General features: G+C 43.1%; 1 protein-coding gene across 3 annotated transcripts in view; it reads right to left on the bottom strand.

Moving 5' to 3' along the window:
- The window catches only part of LOC134354564 (BTB/POZ domain-containing protein 7-like), a 176,273-nt gene that overhangs the window by 31,644 nt on the left and 127,166 nt on the right, over positions 1-17,463 (bottom strand). For all 3 annotated transcript variants that reach the window (XM_063063489.1, XM_063063491.1, XM_063063490.1), the window contains exon 7: positions 68-211. In XM_063063489.1, the coding sequence (XP_062919559.1) occupies positions 68-211 (144 nt within the window). The remainder of the gene's footprint in view (positions 1-67; positions 212-17,463) is intronic.

The raw sequence follows: 17,463 nt of genomic DNA, 5'->3' as shown, positions 1-17,463 counted from the left end.
CTGCAATATTTTGAACTGCTGCATTCTAATACTGGTAAAATGAACTAGTTGCTTTATATCAACTTGCCTTGGCTTCCTCGATGTATGGCGTAAACAGACGAGGTCTGGCACCGATACCAGAGGCCTTGAGGCAAAACCATGCTCTGGATTTCCTTCCCTCTGGGGGTGGGAGCATGTCCAGTGGAGGAGAACTGATCAATGCTCGCTTCATCTGCAAAACAAAAAATAATTTGTCACTTCCACTCTATAACACAGTGGATAAGAAACAAAGCAAACAAATGAGGTACTACAGGAATTCTACTGTTCAGGCAGCATCTGCGGAGGGGAATAGACAGTTGACGTCTCAGTCAAGACTGTTCCTCTGTACTGAAAGATGGGGGAGGTTGTGGGAGATGACCAGTATAAAGTTAAAGATTATAAAGATGGCTTATTTTAAAAGATTTATTTTTCACATGTACATTGAAACATACAACAAAATACATCATATCCAATCATACTTCACTATTCTACCAGTTTAAAAGCAAATTTTAAGTTCAAAGTAAATTTATTATCGAAGTACTTATATGTCACCATATACAACCCCGAGATTCGTTTTCTGATTAGTGGTAGAACCTGTTAGGATCTTATCCCTGCCAACGGAAAAAGGGCTACACCTGCCCGTTCACCTCTGCCGTCACCACTAAGCAGGGCTTCAAACAGTCCTTCCCTGTGCAACACTTCACCTGTGAGTCTTCAGGGTGGCCTCCTTTACAGTGGTTGAGACCCGATGTAGACTGGGGGACCGCTATATCCAACACCTTCACTCCCTCTGTGACAAGCAGTATTTCCTGCTGGTCAACCATTTTAATTACAATCGTATTTCCATTCTGGCATGTTGGTCCACGGCCACCTCTACTGCCACTAAGGTTGGAGGAGCAAAACCTCTAACTCCGTCTGGGTAGCAAACCTGATGGCATGAATATTGACTGCACTAACTTTCATATGACCATAAGACATAGGAGAAAAATTAGGCAATTTGTCCCATCAATTCTGCTCCATCATTTCATCATGGTTGATCCATTTCCCTCTCAACCCTAGACCCCCGTCTTTTCCCCACAATCTTTTACTTCTTAACTAATCGCCATCTTAAATACACCCAGTGACCTGGTCTCCATAGCCACTTTCTGGTAATTTCGCCCCCCTCACACATTTTCCTTTTTCCATTCCGGCTTCACTCTTACCCCTTATCTTCTCCTCATCTGCCTATCACCTCTCTCTGATTCCACTCCTCCTTCCCTTTCTCCTGTGGCCCACTCTCATCTCCTATCAGATTCCACCTTCTTCAGCTCTTAACCCTTCAACCCATCACCTTCCAGCTTGTACTCCCTCACCTCCCCCCCCCCTTTTATTCTGGCTTCTGCCTCTTTCCATTCCATTCCTGATGCCGGGTCTCGGCCCGAATCATTGACTCTTCATTCCTCTCTATAGATGCTGTCTGAACTGCTGAGATCTTCCTGCATTTTGCTTATGTTGCTCTGGATTTCCAGCATCTGCAGAATTTCGTGTTTATGAGGAAAAAGGAAGCAAGATAGTATTTAGCTACTAACATAGACAGGAAATTCAAGTTATTTGGCATTAGGCATTTTTACATCAGGGAGCCCCACTATCTAGTTCATGCTTTCTTCTTGCTACCATCAGGAAGAAGGTACAAGAGCCTCAGAACTCACAACACCATGTTCAGGAACAGTTATCATCCCTCAACCATCAGGCTCTTGAACCAAATGGGGTAACTTCACTCAATTTTTCTTGCTCCATCATTGAACTGTTCCCACAACCAATGAACTCACTTTCAAGGTCTCTTCACCTCATGTTCTTGATATTTATGGCTTATTTGTTTATTATTATTATTCTTTCTTTTTGTATTTGCAGTTTGTTGTCCTTTGCACACTGGTTGAATGCCCAGTAGTTTGTCTTTTTTGTTTGTCTTTTTAACTAGTTCCATGCAACTCAGCTAATTGAGCCAAAATGTACTGGTCCCAATGTGTCCCAATTAACCAGAATCCACTGTACTGAGAAAGTGAACTCAAAAAATGCACACAGCTTTATACAGGCAACAACTCCTCTCCATTCACAGATGGCCTCTGCCAGCTTTAACCGAAAATAACACTGTTGTGACAAAGAAATATATAGCAACTAATTGCCACGTAGCAAGCTTTCATGAAGAAGGCTGTAAAATTAGAAAAGTAATCTTTCTCAACAGAAGATTACCCCAAGGTGTAAACATTAGTTAGGCCAGCTGGTGGCATAGTGGCATCAGCGCCTGACTTTGGAGCGAAGGCTCCCGAGTTCGAATCCAGCCGGCTCCCTTGCACGCTTTCCATCTGTGCTGGGTTGAGCGTCGAGCTAGCAACTCAGCCTCGTAAAAATAAGAAAGCCTGCTAAGAAAATGCTGTCATGACGGCGTCCCGATGACTCCACTCGGAGTTAAGGGCTTTCTTCTTCTTCTTCTTTAAACATTAGTTAGGGCACTGGGTGTTCCTAGTGAAGGGACTACTGGCAAGCTGCAAGGAGTTCAGCACTGAAGCACAGAGCTCCTGCTAGCAGCGTCAGTGTTGTAGAAGTTCAGTACTTTCGTGCATTCTCGTATGGGAGCCCAAACCTACGCCCACATTTGATAGAACATCCAGCTGTATGATTCCAGAAAGCTCCAGGTCAAAGCATTTAATTTTTGTTTTTAAAAGTTGAATTGATATGCAAATGCAAAAAGAAAGAATTTAATGAAATACTAGAAATACAAAAGGAAACAATTCTTTATTTATGACACGTGCATTGAAACACACAGTGAAATGCGTTATTTGTATTAAATCAAATCAGTGATGATTGCGCTGAGCAGCAGGCAAGTGTCACCATGCTTCCATTAGCAACATAGCATGTCCACAACTCACTAACCCAACCGTATATCTTTGGAATGTGGGAGAAATCTGGAGCACCCGCAGGAAACCAGCATGATCACAGGGAGGATGCACAAACTCTTTACAGACAGCAGCGGGAATCGATCTTACAGGTAGCGTCCATCAATCATACTTCAAACGCAGTTAATCAAATAACCTGAATAAATTTATACTGGTGGCCGCTCCTCTCCAAACCACTTGAGTACTGCAAGGCCTAGATCAAGGGTTCCCAACCTGGGATCTATGGACCCCTCTGTTAATGGTAGGGGTGCAATGCAGAAAAATAAGTTGGAAACCCCTGGCCTAGATAGACATACAGAGGATGTTTCCAATAGTGGATCAGGTGCACATTCTCAGAATAGAAGGATGTCCCTTTAGAATAGAGATGAGGAAGAATTTCTTTACCAGAGGGTGGTGATCTGTGGAATTCATTGTCACACATGGTTGTAGAGGCCAAGTCCGGCATCTTCCCTCTTCCTTCAGTTCTGAAGAAGGGCATCGGCCTGAAACGTCGACTGTTACTTCTTCTCATAGAAGCTGCCTGATCTGCTGAGTTCACCCTGCATTTTGTATATGTTGTTTTGGATTTCCAGAGGAAGTTACTGACACAATGAAGGAAACCCTGAACATCGCCAGAGATGAAGGACCTTCATTGTTGTCCAACTGGGCAAACGCTTCACCTTTGAATTTCCAGCGTCTGCAGACTTTCTCATGTTTATATTTAGCAGAAGTTGATAGGTTCTAAATCAGTCAAGTGTCAAAGGTTACCGGAAGAAGGCAGGAGAACGAGGTTGAGAGTGATGACAACGACTGAATGGCCAAGCAGACCTGACGGGCTGCATGGCATTTTGCTCTCTTAGTGTCCATTGTTAGTATTCTCAGAGTTCAGCTGCTATCTACACTGCAGTCATGAATCAGCACGTTTAGCCGATCAATGAAAGGGAAAAGAGATAATCCTCTCAAGGAGCTTTCTACTCATGAAGCAATTCAAGGTTCTTTCCAAATTTCTATTCACTTCCTTTATATTCCTGTCCCATGCAACAGAATATAATGATTGGCAATGCAGATACATATCACCAGCAAATATCTTGTGCAGGTGAAAGGAACCTTTATAAGGTTAAACACGTAACATTTAAAGTTAATATACACATTATTTCAAATAGATAATGGGATCATACAGAGGTCAATTAAGAGGCCTCTGCTGGTTAAGTAAATATTTGAAGATTGGAGACTTACACATTCAGAGGGCTAGTTGCACAGTACCCTCACCAGTGAGTCAGAGCTCACGAGTTTAAGAGACTTGAACATATGTTGCTTATTCATTAAGTGCTGGGTCGTATGATGTAGGCAATGAGGATCTTTCCATGACCATGATTGTTTATGGCAAACAGTTCTACAGACGTGGCTTGCCATTACCTTCTTCTGGGCAGTGTCTTTAAAAGACGAGTGACCCAGCATCTATTAATACTCTTCATAGATTGTCTGCCTGGTGCTAGTGGTTGCATAACCCAGTTTATGATTGGTAAAACCATTGAACACATCCACATGAAACGCTGTTGTAGGAAAGCAGCATCCATCCTCAGGGACTCCCATTACCCAGGCCATGCTCTCTTCTCACTGCTGCCATCAGGTAGAAGGTACAAGAGTCTCAGGACTCTCACCGCCAGGTTTCAGGAACAGTTACTACCCCTCACCCATCAGGCTCCAAAACAAAAGGGGATAACTACACTCACTTGTCCCATCATTAAGATGTTCCTACCCACAAATGATGTCAATTCAAGGACTCTGTCTCATTATCTCATGTTCTTATTATTTATTGCTATTTATTTATATTTGCACTCACGTAATTTGTTGTCTTCTGCATTGTGGTTATCTTTCATTGATCCTGTTATAGTTACTATTCTATAGATTTGCTGAGTATGCCCACAGAAAAATAAATCTCGGGGTTGCATATGGTGACATATAAGTACTTTGAACCAGGATTTGTGATATGCACCAGCTGCTCATATACCTATCCACCATCTGCTTCCACGGCTTCATGTGACCCTAATCGGGGGGGGGGGGGGTCTAAGGAGGTGTTACACTTTGCCCAAGGGTGACCTGCCAGCTAGCGTAGGGAAGGAACACCTTATACCTCCTTTGGTAGAGCCAATTCTCCATACTGCCTCCCAAAATACATAGGGTGCGAAATCTTGGTGCGATACTAAGCTAGGAAACTTTTAAATGGGCGGGGGGGCACAGTAGCATAGCAGTTAGCATCAAACAAGAGAAAATCTGCAGATGCTGGAAATCCACGCAACACACACAAAATGGTGGAGGAACTCAGCAGGCCAGGCAGCATCTATGGAAAAAAGTACAGTTGACGTTTCAGACTGAGACCCTTCTTGGCCCGAAATGGGTCTCAGCCCAAAATGTCAACTGTACTTTTTTCTATAGATGCTGCCTGGCCTGCTGAGTTCCTCCAGCATTCTGTGTGTGTTAGCAGTTAGCATAATACTGTGGTGAGCATTTGGTCCATAATGACAGACGAGGAAGCTCATTGAACTCAACAAGCGTTTTATTGTGATAGACACAAAACAGACTGGGCACCATGACCCAGAGAGCACCCCCCCCCAGTCTCACACAGACGTGGGAGGTGACCATCACACACCCCAGTTACAAATACATAAGTGAATAACTGTATAATCCAAGCTAAAATGTAACAATAAATGAACTAGAACTTCCCACCATAATCCCACAAAAGCATTTTAACACAAGAACAACAGACAGTACTGGTCATTAGAAATGCAGGGACGGACTGCTGACCATGTCCCTCCACCCCCCCCCCCAAGCGTCACAAAACTTTACAGTGTTAGCGACTAAAGTCCAATTCCCACTGCTGTCTGCAAGGAGTTTGTACGTACAACTCATGGCCACATGGGGGTTCCTCCAAGTGATCCAGTTTCCTACCCGTTCAACAGATGCACAGGTAAACTGTGGGCACGCTACGCTGGTGCCAGAAGCGTGGTGAGAGTTGTGGGTCACCCTCAGCACAATCCTCAGACTGTGTTGTTTGTTAATGCAAACAATGCATTTCACTAGGTTTCAATGTACATGCAACAAATAAAGCTAATATTTAAAGATCTCTTTAAAGTTGAAAGTAAATTTGTTATCAAAGTATGAATTCTATATATAGCCTTGAGATTCGTCTCCTTGTAGGCAGCCACAAAACAAAGAAATACAATAGAATCCACAAAAACTCCACACAACCAAGAACGACAAACATTCAATGTGTGAAAAAAAACAAATTGTGCAAACAATAGAAAGTATACAAATAATACCCAGAACATAAGCTGCAGATTCCCCGAAAGTGAGTCCACAGCCACGAAGCCAGTTCAGCACTGAGGCAAGTAAAGCCGGTCCAGGAGTCCGATGGCTGCACGTATTAAAGCAAGACGCAAACACCATCAGTGTTACAGATTAATGATCCCATGGAAAGACTCCGTGGAACGGGGACCAACCCCGTGGAATGATTCCATACAGCAGGGAAGTTAACCTCAAACTCCTGGCCCAATATTCATCCCTCAATCAACGTCACTACGACCAGGCGCTGGGACTTTAGCTCTTTCTGGAACTCTGCAATTTAAAAAGGCTTACCACACAAGCTACAGTAGTAACGATATAAAATAATACCATCATAACCCAGGCCAACAGTTCCATATGGTATTCAGTGCATTACAGTGATGATCCACACTCAGCACTTTAAGAACAGCTTCTTCCCTCTCCGGCATTAGATTTCCGTAGTATTCATGACCCCAAAAACACTACCTCACTATTTTGCTTTATTTTGCACTACTTTTATATATATCTTGTCATAACTTATGGTAATTGTTTGCAGTGTACTGTACTGCTGCCACCAAAACATGTGTAAGCAGTTTGTATTGTCCCTCCCTGTGACCGCATGGGTTTCCTCCCACAGTCCAAAGACGTACGTACCGGTTGGTAGGATAATTGGTCATTGTTAATTGTCCCGTGATTAGGCGAGAGTTAAATTGGGGGATTACTGGGCAACGCAGCTGGAGGGGCTGGAAGGGCCTGTTCCTTGCTCTAGCCCAATAAATAAATAGTAAAAACTACACATTTGATCAGAAGACCAGGATTAGACTATTCAGCCTATCAAGTCTGCTCCGCAATTCCTTCATTTATTATCCCTCTCAACTCCATTCTCTTGCTTTCGCCCCATAACCTTTCAAACTCTTACTAATCAAGAACTTATCAACCTCTGCTTTAAATATATCCAATCACTTGGCCTCCACAGCCATCTGTAACAACAAATTCCACAGACTGTCTTCTGACTAAAGAAATTCCTCTTCTCTGTTTCTAAACATATTCCACGATAATAAACCTGATTCTGAGGATTCCTAGCTTTTTGGTAGTACTCTCCTACCAGTCAGATGTCAATCCAATACACAACAAACATTTAACCATCACATACATCAGAACACCACCCGTGAAATAGATAATTTGGCATTACATTGCATTCTTTCAGAGAGCTTGCTACACGCAATTGCCTGCTGCATTTTTTAACTTCTTCTAAGAGGACCCTAACGTTGTTGCAAGGTTTGGAGGCTTGTGTGCTTCAATGACCCGGAGAGCTATGTTGGTTGGTGTCAGGGATTTATGCTTTGGCTCCTGGTAGGGTCACACATGCCAAACAGGTCAAAGGGTAGAGGCCAAACTAAGGGCCGTCCACTGGTCCTCCAGTTTTGGATGTTCAGCTCAGTACAGTAACAAAATTGTTACAGAAACAGCAATGAAGAATCCTTCTGCATCTGAGTGTGATGGTATTCCTGAATCTCCATTCCGGACTAGTGTGACTGACAGTAGTGAAAATCGAGAGGAAGCTACTGACATGAAGAGGGAAACCCTGAACATCGCCAGTGATTGAGGACCTTCATTGCTGCCTTGATCACCAGTGGTGTAACAGGCAGTAAGTAATTTTTCAACTTACAACTATGCTGCACTAAATGGTAAAAATGCTTTACAAGCTACTTAACTGCATGTCATCTCAAAATATAATACAAGTCAGATATTTCTATTTTTCACCTTATAAATTTACATTTTATACGGTGGCATAGTGGTTATCAGAATGCTTTACAGAGCCAGCGACCTGGGTTCAATTCCACCGCTGCCTGTTCTCCCTGTGACAGTGTAGCTTTCCTCCGGGTGCTCTGGTTTTGTCCCACAGTCCAAAGACGTACCGGTTGTTAGGTTAATTGGTCATTGTAAATTGTCCCGTGATTAGGCTTGGATTAAATCAGGGGTTGCTGTGCAGCGAGGCTCGAAGGGCTGGAAGGGCTGATTCCACGTTGTATCTCAATAAATTTTTAATAATAAGTTTTCTAACCTCCCCCCACTATTAAAAAAAGGAAAGTAAACAGAGTCTGCCTAGCCAGTTGTACAGAAATTGCTAAAAGCTGTGAATAGAAGACACTTACCTGAAGATGCAGACAACTGGTTAGAGAGCAAAATTCAAGCCCATGGGATTTGGGCAGTATCCTGGGATAGACTGAACGCTGGCTCACAGACAGCAAACTGAAGGGAAATAATGAGACCTACTCAGGGGTGGCAGGTGGTATCCAATGTGGGACCATAGGCTGCCTACAACTAATATTTATAATTTTCAACGATTTGGATGAGGCAAATCATCCAGATTGGTGAAGAGTCATTTACTTGGCTCTTTACTGCACTGATGCTGAGACTGTGTGCCTGTTGCGGCTGCTCCAGGCTTCGTGACTGAGAGCTCTAACATTCTGCTCTGCTCTGTGACGAACTGAGGCCGAGGCTGTGGCCTGCTCTGGGCTTTATGTTCGAGGACTCACTTTTGTTCTCAATGCTATTTGTTTACTTTTATTGTTTGCACAATTTGTTTCTTTTTCTCTCTGCACATTGGGTGTTTTTCATTTTTTTATGGTTTCATTAGGGTTTCTTGGTTTGAGGCTGCCTGTAAGGAGTCTCAAGTTTGTATAATGTATACATACTTCCATAATAGATGTTAGTAATATTTTTACGTTTCCTAATGACAAAATTTAGTGGGACAGTGCATCATTCTCTGCAGTTGCAAGGAGAAAGAGAAGAGCTTTCAAGGCATTTTGATTAAACTGAATGAGTGGGCAAGTACACCTGCTCATTAATACAAATATCTAATCAACTAATCATATGGCAGCAACTCAATACATAAAAGCATGTAGACATGGTCAAGAGGTTCCGTTGTTGTTCAGAATGGGGAAGAAATGTGATCTGAGTGACCTTGACCATGGAATAATTGCTGGTGCCAGACAGTGTGGTTTGAGTATCTCAGAAACTGCTGATCTCCTGGGATATTCACACACAAGAGAATGTTTACAGAGTTTACAGAGAATGGTGTGAACAACAGAACAAAATCCAGTGCGTGGCAGTTCCATGGGCAAAAATGCCTTGTTAATGAGAGGTCAGAGGATAATGGCCAAACTGGTTCAAGCTGACAGAAAGGTGACAGTAGCTCAAATAACCACACATTACGACGAAGGGTGAAGAGGAGCATCTCTGAACACACAACAGGTCAAATGGATGGGCTACAGCAGCAGAAGATCACATACGTACACTCAGTGGTCACTTTATTAGGTACAGGATATTATTGGGCCCTTTATTGGGCCACTAAGTGCATAAATTTCAAGGACTTGGGTAAAGTAACTAATAAAATAGGGTTTCCATTCCTCCAACACTGATGCTACCCTGACCCGCAGCTCCTCCAATTCCCAGACATCAGCGCTCACCTCATCTTCCTGTCGCCTTAACAGGGATAGAGTTCTTCTGTCCTTCCCTACCAACCCCATGAGCCTCCACATCCAGTGCATCATTCTCTGCAATCTCCACCATCTCCAAAGGGATCCTACTACAAAACACATCTTCAGCTTCCCCCCAACTCTCCACTTGCCGCAGTGATCACTCCCTCCGTGATTCCATGCAAGTAGCCAAGGTGCTACCCCTGGCCATTCATCTCCTCCTCCACCTCCACTCAGGGACCCAAACAGTCCTTCCAGGTGATGTAGCACCATTTGTCAGTCATCCATTGTATCCGACCGTCCTCCACGTTGGTGAGACCTATCGTAAATTGGGTGACTGCTTTGATGAGCACCTCTGCTCCATCTGCGAAAGCGGAATTTTCCAGCGCCAATCATTTTAATTCCTATTCGCATTCCTGTTCTAACAGGTTGATCTATGGCCGCCTCTTATGCTACGATGAGTCGACTCTCTCAGTGTGGAGGAGCAACACCTTATATTCTGCCTGGATAGCCTCCAATCTGATGGCATGTTGATTGATTTCTCCTGCCGGTTAACAAAAAGCCCCCCCCCCCACTCTTTTCCTATTGCCCACTATAGCCTCTTACCTCTTCTCAGCTGCCTATTAATGCTACCGCCTCCCCGGTCCCCTTGTCCTTCCCATTCTTCTACAGTGCACTTTCTTCTCCAGTCCTTGACTTCTCCCACTGGCCTGGCTTCACTAATCGCCTTATAGCTATCCTCCTTTTCCACCCCTCACCTTTTTATTCTGATGTCTTCCCCCTACCGTTCCAGTCCCGAAGAAGGGTCTCAGCCTGGGATGTCAACTGTTTATTCATTTCCAAAGATAGTGCCTGACTTGCTGAGTTCCTTCAGTATTTTGTGTGTGTTGTTCTGGATTTCCAGCACCAGCAGGATCTCTCATGTTTATGAAGTGATAATAACATTTCTAAGTTTGCTAATGACAAAACTAAGCGGCATCATGGATTGCAAGGAAGATGCAAAGAGGTTTGACGGCAATTTGAATAAATTAAATAAAGAGACGGTATAATATCCACAGATGTGACGGGAAGTCCATGCGAGGTCACTGGACGTGCCGGGGAGTCCGTGCGATGTCAAGAGATGTGTTGGGGAGACAATACAACGTCCATAAATGTAATGTTCGTAGATTCCATGAAGAGACAGAATAACTTCCACAGATGTGAAGTTGCTGTTTTGCTCCTATTTTTCCTCTTATATAATACAAAAGTGCGAAAACTATTTGCATTTGTATAGCATTCTTAAAACAACAAAGATTTTAACATGTTTCAAACTGGGAAAAAGTTCTCAATTCATTAACTTGAACCCTGCTTAGTTTTACTCACCATATGTATATCAAACCACACAGTGAAATGCATTGTTTGCATCAATAACCAACAGAATCTGAAAGTGCTTGGGGGCAGCCTGCAAGTATCATCCTGCTGTTGGTGCCAACGGAACATGGCCACAGCTCACTCAACTACTAACCCGTACATCTTTGCAATGTGGGAGGAAGCAGGACCATCTGAAGGAAAACCTATGTGGTCCCTGGGAGAATGTACAAACTCCTTAAGACTGGCGCTGTTACACTAACAGCTACGCTACCCTACATCCATTTAAGTGTTGTTGAGAATACATGGATAAACAATATACATTAAGTATTAAACAATCCTGTGATCTTGCTCGGCTTTGGTCTGATCAAACACATTACATGTGAAAAGACCATAAGATAAAGGAGCAGAATTAGGCCATTTGGCCCATCCAGTCTACTCCACCATTTTATCATGGCTGATCCATTTCCCCTCTCAGCTCCAATCTCCTGCATTCTCCCTGTGTCCCTTCACGGCCTGACCAATCAAGAATCTATCAACCTCTGCTTTAAATATACATAAAGACTTAGCCTCCACAGCTGCCTGCGGCAATGACTTCCACTGATTCACCACTCTTTGGCTAAAGAAAACCCTCCTCATCACCGTTCTAAAAGGTCGCCCCTCTATTCTGAAGCTTTGTACTCTGGTCTTTGACTCCCCCACCATGGGAAACATCCTCTTCACATCCGCTTTATTGAGGCTTTTCGACATTCGATAGGTTTCAATTAGGTCAATCCTCATTCTTATTAATTCCAGTGGGTACAGGCCCAGAGCCATCAAACTCTCTTCATATGACAAACTATTCAATCCTTGAAGCATTTTCATGAACCTCCTTTGAACCCTCTCCAGTGTCAGCACATCCTTTCTAAGATAAGGAGCCCAAAACTGCTCACAATACTCCAAGTGAGGCCTCACCAGTGCTTTATAAAACCTCGACATTGCATCCTTGTGTTTATATCATCTTATTCAGCTTTGGTCTGGTCAAACACACAGTGTACATGATCTTGTTCAGTTTTGTTCTGGTCAGACACACAGTGTACATGATCTTGTTCAGTTTTGTTCTAGTCAAACACAGTGTATATAAGACATAACACACAGGAGCAGAATTAAGCCATTTGGCCCATCAAGTCTGCTCCACCATTCAATCATGGCTGATCCACTTCCCTCCCTCAGCCCCACTCCCGGGCCTTCTCTACAGAACCTTTGATGCCATGTCCAATCAAGAACCTATTAAGCTCTGCCTTAAATATACCAACAACCTGGTAATAAATTTCACAAATTCACTACCCTATGGCTAAAAAATTTCTTCGCATCCCTCTTTTAAATGGACGCCTCTCTATCCTGAGGCTGTGTCCTCTCGTCCTAGACTCCCCCACCATGGGAAACATACTTTCCATATCTACTCTGCCTAGGCCTTTCAACAGTCAAAAGGATTTAATGAGATTCCCCCTCATCCATCTGAATTCCAGCAAGTACAGAACCCTTTCATTACCAGAATCATCCTTGTGAATTTTCTCTGAACCCTCTCAAATGCCAGCACATCTTTTCTTAGATGGGGAGCCCAGAACTGTTCAAAATACTCAAGGGTGAAGCCTCACCAGTGCCTTCTAAAGCCTCAGTATCACATCCCTGCTCTTGTATTCTAGAGCTCTTGAAATGAATGCTAACATTGCATTTGCCTTCCTCACCATCGACTCAACTTGCAAGTTAACCTTCAGGGTGTTCTGCACGAGGGCTCCCAAGTCCCTCTGCATCTCAGATTTTTGGATTTTCTCCCTGTTTAGAAAATAGTCTGCACATTTATTTCTACTATCAAAGTGCAAGACCATGCACTTTCCAACATGGTATTTCATTTGCCATTCCCTTGCCCATTTTTCTAATTTGTCTGTTCTTCTGCAGCCTACCTGTTTCCTCAACATTACCTGCCCCACCACCAATCTTTGCATCATCTGCAAACTTGGCAACAAAGCCATCTATTCCATCATCTAAAAAGAAGCGGTCTCAACACCGACCCCACAGAACACCACTAGTCACTGGCAGCCAACCAGAAAAGATCCTTTTATTCCCCCTTGCTGCCTCCTACCAATCAGCCAATGCTCTAACCATGCCAGTGACTTCCCTGTAATACATGGGTTCTTAACTTGGTAAGCAGCTTCATGTGTGGCCTTCTGAAAGTCCAAATACACAACATCGACTGTATCCACTTTATCTATCCTGCTTGTAATCTCCTCAAAGAATTACAACAGGTTCGACAGGCAGGATTTTCCCTTAAGGAAACCATGCTGACTTTGCCCTATCTTGTCCTGTGTCACCAAGTATTCCATAACCTCATCCTTACCAATTGACTCCAATGTCTTTCCAACCACTGAGATCAGGCTAACTGGTCTATAATTTCCTTCCTGCTGCCGTCCTCCTTTCTTAAAGAGTGGAGTGACACTTGCAATTTTCCAGTCATCTGGCACCATCCCAGAGTCCATTGATTTTTGAAGGATCATTACTAATGACTCCATAATCTCTACCGCTACCTTTTTCAGAACCCTAGCGTGCTGTTCATCTGGTACAGGTGACTTATGTACCCTTAGGTTTTTCAGTTTTTTGAGCACCTTCTCCCTTGAAATAGTAACTGCATCCACTTCTCTTCCCTCACACCCTTCAACAACTGACACACTGCTTGCGTCTTCCACAGTGAAGACTGATGCAAAATACTCATTTAGTTCACCTGTCATCTCCTTGTCCTCTGGCCTCAATTTCTAGTGGTCCTATATCCACTCTCTTTTATTTTTAACACACATGAAAAAGCTTTTACTATTCACTTTGATATTATTTGCTAGCTTGCTTTCATATTTCATCTTTTCCCTCCTAATGATTCTTTCAGTTGCTCTCTGTAGGGTTTTAAAGGTTTCCTAATCCTCAGCCTTCCCACTAACTGCATCTCCTTCCAATTTACTTTCCTCTCTCATACCACTCTAATTTCCTTTACTCCAATGAAATACTGCTATGTCAGACTTTACTTTTCCTCCATCAAATTTCAAGTTGAACTCAGTCATATTGTGATTACTGTCTCCTAAGGGTTCTTTTACCTTAAGCTCCCTAATCACGTCCAGTTCATTACATAACACCCAATCCAGCATAGCTGATCCCCTAGTATGCTCAACAACTAACTGCTCTAAAAAGCCAATCCATATGCATTCAACAACTTGACTCCCTTGAGATCCGTTTCCAACCTGATCTGACTACTTCCCTATAACTCTGATCGATTATCTCCGCACTCTCCTGTACAAGCTGAAGGTTATCCAGCTGCTGCTCCAGATCCCTAACACAGTCTTCAAAGAGCTGCAGCCGGATGCACTTCACGCAGATGTAGCTCCCTGGGAGTCTCTGGATCTCCCGGGACTCCAACATCCAGCATGAAGAACACACAACAGCCATTTATTATACTAGGTACACTGGGTATGATATTGCTCAGTATTGGTCTGGTCAAACACAGTTTGCTAGTGAAATTGGACTGTACTGCCATAATGGCTTAATTTAGTTGCTGATGGGAGAGGGCTAGTGTTCCTCTCATGCCTAAAGCATTTACAGCATTAAGCAAACATGACTGCATTAAATTAACACTGTTGTCTATAAACACAGGATTATACCAGTTTCAGAGGAACAATGCTCCTGTTTTATAATATATTAGGCTGTGCAGACTGAGACATATTCCCTCTCTGTATGTCCCACAAATACTTCAGATTTTTCTGGGAATGTTGAATTGTCTGGACATTGCAATTATGGCATTGCTGAACAGGGAGAGTGCTAGCAAGATTCCTGCCCATTATGGATAGGAAAGGAAAAATATACTCAGATGGTGGGGAGGGATTGCGATCCATATGAACTTGTTTCCAGAGGCAGACAGGCTATAGGATATCTGAAGATGTGCTCATTTGGAATTTATGCTGCATTAATACTGAAATAAGAATTGCATCCTGTGTTTATGCTAATCGATTCAATTCCCCAACCCTGTGGAACATGAATAAACCAAAAAAATAGGGATGTAAAGAAAGATGAAGTACCAGCTGGTGGCATAGTGGCATCAGCACTGGACTTTGAGGCAAATGGTCCAAGGTTCAAATCCAGCCGGCTCCTTGCACGCTTTCCATCTGTGCTGGGTTGAGCGTTGAGCTAGCAATATATATATATAAAAAACACTACAAGAAATGCTAAAGAGATGGCAAGGTTGCCACTGAATGTGCCACAAGGTGCAGAGAGGAGACGAAAGGCTAGCTTTGTCACATGTTCTGTACATCAAAACATGGAAAGATCCGGTGCAGTGCGAGGCAGCCCTCCAGTGTCGCCATGCTTCCTCCCATGTCCATCGAATTCTAACCTGCTGCATCACCATCTGGTATGGGGTGGGTGGGGGAGAAGCTACTGCACAGGATTGAAGTAGGCTGCAGAGAGTTGTAAACTTTGCCAGCTCCATCATGGGCACTAGTCTCTGTAGTATCCAGGACATCCTCAAGGAATGGTGCCTCAAAAAGGCAGCGTCGATCATTTAGGACTCCCATCACTCAGGTTTTTAAAAAAATCCTTGTTCTCATTGCTACCATCAGTAAGGAGGTACAGGAGCCTGAAGGCACACACTCAACGATTCAGGAACAGCTTCTTTCCCTCTGCCATCCAATTTCTGAATGGACATTAAAACCATGAACCTCATTACTTTTTTATTGCACGATACACACACACACCTACCTACTGGGGTAATTCACAGGTTTTTCCCTCTATTATTATGTACTGCTGCATAAAGTTGCCAAATTTCATGACATATGCCAGCGATATTAAACCTGATTTTGATTCTGAATGTGAGAGGAAATCGCAGCATCCAGACACCTTGGGGAGAATATAAAAAACTCCTTGAAGAAAGTGTTGGGAATTGAACCCCAATTGGCGATCACTGGCGCTGTAAATTGCTGTGCTAACCACTATTACCGTAGCCTTCCAGTGGGATTAGGACACCAATCTTACTTGGTGAAATATTTCTATTTGCCTGTCTGATAACAAACTCAAAATCCAATTAAGACAAAAGCCATTAGTTTACAAATATTACTAAACTGCAAATAACGTTTTTTAAAAATCACAACTCCAAAATGTAGTAGTTGTCGTGGATGTCTCAGGAGGTCTCAGAGGCTTCTTCATTAACACAAAAACACATCTAGGAGTTTAAATTATTGTTTACATCCACTTCTACTGGACTATTGTCTCTCCCTTGATGGAGACCAGTATGATTACAAATATTTATGATGCATTTCTGGTTGTTTTATTTTAACATTGCCATGTGAAATCCCCTCCAGTAAAATGCGTAATTAGCAGGGAAGAAGTTGATGTACAGCCAAGTTTTTCAGATAGAACTAATTTGGAGACACGTTCTTTTCTCTGGTAATGGAACGTTTTGAAAACAGATACCTATATTATCTGCATGGAGCCACAGGAGATGGGCAAGGCCTTAATGAATACTTTGTTTGCATTTTAAGGACCTGGACGCCAGTGGGTTCAGAAAAGAGAACGATGATATCCTGAAGCATACTGACATTATGAAGGCGGTATCGGCAGACTTGAAGAGCACAAAGTAGAAGGACATCCCCCTAAAACAGAGTTGAGGAGCAATTTCTTTACCTAGAGAGTGGTGAATCTGTGGAATTCATTGGCATGGACGGCTATGGAGGCAAGTCATTGGGTATACTTAAAATGGAGATTGATAGGCTCTTGATAAGTAATGATGTCTAAGATTATGTGGAGAAGGCAGGAGAATGGGGTAGAAATCAGCCATGATGGAATGGCAGGACCATATTTGATGGGCCAAATGGCCCAATTCTGCTCCTATGTTTTATGGATAAACCTCTAACCAGATTATTTTAAGAGATAAAAGATTCTGGAAATCTAGAGCAACACACACAAAATGCTGGAGGAACTCAGCAGGTCAGGCAACATCCATGGAAAGGAATAACCAGTTTCGGGCCATGACCCTTCATCATCCTGGGACGTTGTGGGAAGTAAAGGAGGATATTGTTGAAGCCCTGGGAAAGATGTTTTGTGTTTTCCTTTATCAATGGCAAAATACCAAAGACTGAGGGAAGGCTGATGTTTAAGGAGGGCTGTAAGGACAAGTCAGGGAATTACAGTGCTCTGAATTAAAAAAAAATTAATTAGCAGTACATCACAGTAACAGGATCTTCTGGCCTAACAAGCCCCTGCCAACCAATTACACCCATGGGACCAATGTTACTAACCTTTGGAACGTGGGAGGAAACTGTGAGCACTCGGAGGATACACAAGTGGTCACGGAGAGAACGTATAAACTCCTT

Source organism: Mobula hypostoma, chromosome 12 (genome assembly GCF_963921235.1).
Source record: "Mobula hypostoma chromosome 12, sMobHyp1.1, whole genome shotgun sequence".
Classification (NCBI taxonomy): domain Eukaryota; kingdom Metazoa; phylum Chordata; class Chondrichthyes; order Myliobatiformes; family Myliobatidae; genus Mobula; species Mobula hypostoma.
This window is presented reverse-complemented; position numbering and strand designations above follow the sequence as displayed.